This window comes from Cynara cardunculus, assembly GCF_001531365.2.
Source record: "Cynara cardunculus var. scolymus isolate 2C chromosome LG 1, CcrdV1, whole genome shotgun sequence".
Classification (NCBI taxonomy): Eukaryota; Viridiplantae; Streptophyta; class Magnoliopsida; order Asterales; family Asteraceae; genus Cynara; species Cynara cardunculus.
In genome coordinates this window covers 17,622,976-17,624,891 of record NC_037528.1, presented here as the reverse complement: position 1 = coordinate 17,624,891, position 1,916 = coordinate 17,622,976, and the positions used below count along the sequence as shown (strand labels likewise).

At 30.9% G+C, this 1,916-nt stretch overlaps 1 protein-coding gene across 1 annotated transcript in view; it reads right to left on the bottom strand.

Annotated features, from left to right (window-relative positions):
- LOC112502154 (protein PIN-LIKES 7-like) overlaps positions 1-236 on the bottom strand; it is a 2,699-nt gene extending 2,463 nt beyond the window's left edge. Inside the window, exon 1 of the mRNA XM_025105988.1 lies at positions 47-236. Coding sequence (XP_024961756.1) covers positions 47-231 — 185 coding nt within the window. The 5' untranslated portion in view covers positions 232-236. The remainder of the gene's footprint in view (positions 1-46) is intronic.
- Positions 237-1,916: the final 1,680 nt, after the last annotated feature.

Here is a 1,916-nt window from a genome sequence, read left to right as displayed (position 1 = left end):
ATATATATATATATATATATATATATGTATAGAGAGATCTACTCACAAGTATATATATATATAGTCTGAAAACGTGAAACATTGATTCATAGGTACCTTATTAAGTGATTTTCGGGTGTCGATGGAAAGAAGATTGAGATAATCAGTAGCCATGAGGGCACCAATGGCACTTACTAACAACACCTGCAATATCGGCATGGATGCCACCCCAAACAACGTCCAAAACCCCATTTTCCCTTCAATTCTTTTTGTCGATGTAATATTGTTTAATTTCCCAGCTTTCTAGCTAGGGTCTTGGCAATGGTTTGAAGAAAGATCTTGGCAGATTGTATTTGTAGGTTAGGTTGTTGGAGCAGAAGTCAATTTGTATTCTAATTCATATGCAATCCAATAAATTGAGATATTTATAAAAATGATGAGAGTTTATTTATTATGATTTTAATATTTAAGGAGGATGAATATGGTTCATTAATTATGATCAATACTTAATATTAGGAAACAATCAAAACTTCTATGAAATCACATATTAATCAAATGAAATAGACGTTTGAGATTGAGTTATATTGGTTGCACAAATGTCATAGGTTGTATAATAACCAACCTCTCTCTCTCTCTCTCTCTCTATATATATATATATATATATATGGGCCTTGAGAACTAATTAGTTTGTGGTAACCGTGAGGTCTAATCTCAACCACAAATCAATAGATAAATTAGAAAATTTATAATTTTGGTAATTTTTAATTAAAATTTTAATGCAAAGGCATTTTAAGTATTCTCTCTTCTCTCTCCTATCTCCTCTCTTCTCTCTCCGTCCCCCGGCCTCCGGTGATACCATAGTGGTATCACAATGCATCTTATATGTGATTGGGTATCACACTGTGGTCATTTGTGCAATCGATCAGATATATAACACAGTGGTATCACAATGCATCTTATATGTGCTTGAGTATCACACTGTGGTATCACCAGAGAACAGTGACCGGAGGCCGGAGGACGGTGGCCGGAAGACGGGGACGGAGGGAGAAGAGAGGAGAGATGAGATAAAATACCTAAAATGTCCTTGCATTAAAATTTTAATTAAAAATTACCAAAATTATAATTTTCCTAATTTATCTATTGATTTGCAATTGAGATTGGATATCACGATTACCACAAACTAACCAGTTCTCCCTTAAATGCCCCTATATATATATATATATATATATATATATATAATTTAAAAGGATTGAAATAAACTTGGAAGTGCAAGGAAGAGATTAATTGAAAGGAGAATATAATTGCATTAAACGACAGAAAAGCAACCATTTAAAGAAGAGTCGTAAGGAGACATTGGGCGCCGCCTCTTATGAACTTAATTTACCCTCCACGAGGTTTTTGTGGTTTAATAGGCCTCGGCCCCACCTTGTACATTTTTCATTTTAATTAACATACAAAATCAAAAGGAATTCAATCATCTTCACATATATTATATTTCAAAACCATAACCTTCTTTACCTTTTAATAATTTTATTAAAAATTAACATCTTATTTGTTATAAGATGAATCTTGATAAGAAAAAATATGTCTCTTAATAGTTCTAAAACTTTCTAAATGATTTTGTATTTTTGGTCTCCTTTAATCATTCAACATCCTAATTTTATTATAAATAATTATATTTTATTTTATACTTTATTATGAGATAGTTTTAATCATTTACATCAAACCATTCAGCAATTGACAAATAATCCTAAATAATAAAATAATTTTAATAATAAATAAAAAGAATGGATATGCATGCACGTACCTACGCGGATAACTAGACACATACATATTATATATACTAGAAGCGTACTCGCGCAATGCAGCGAGATACATCGTGTTTTTAATATTTTATTTTATTCTTTATCTCAGTCGATGTTATAATATGACTTTAT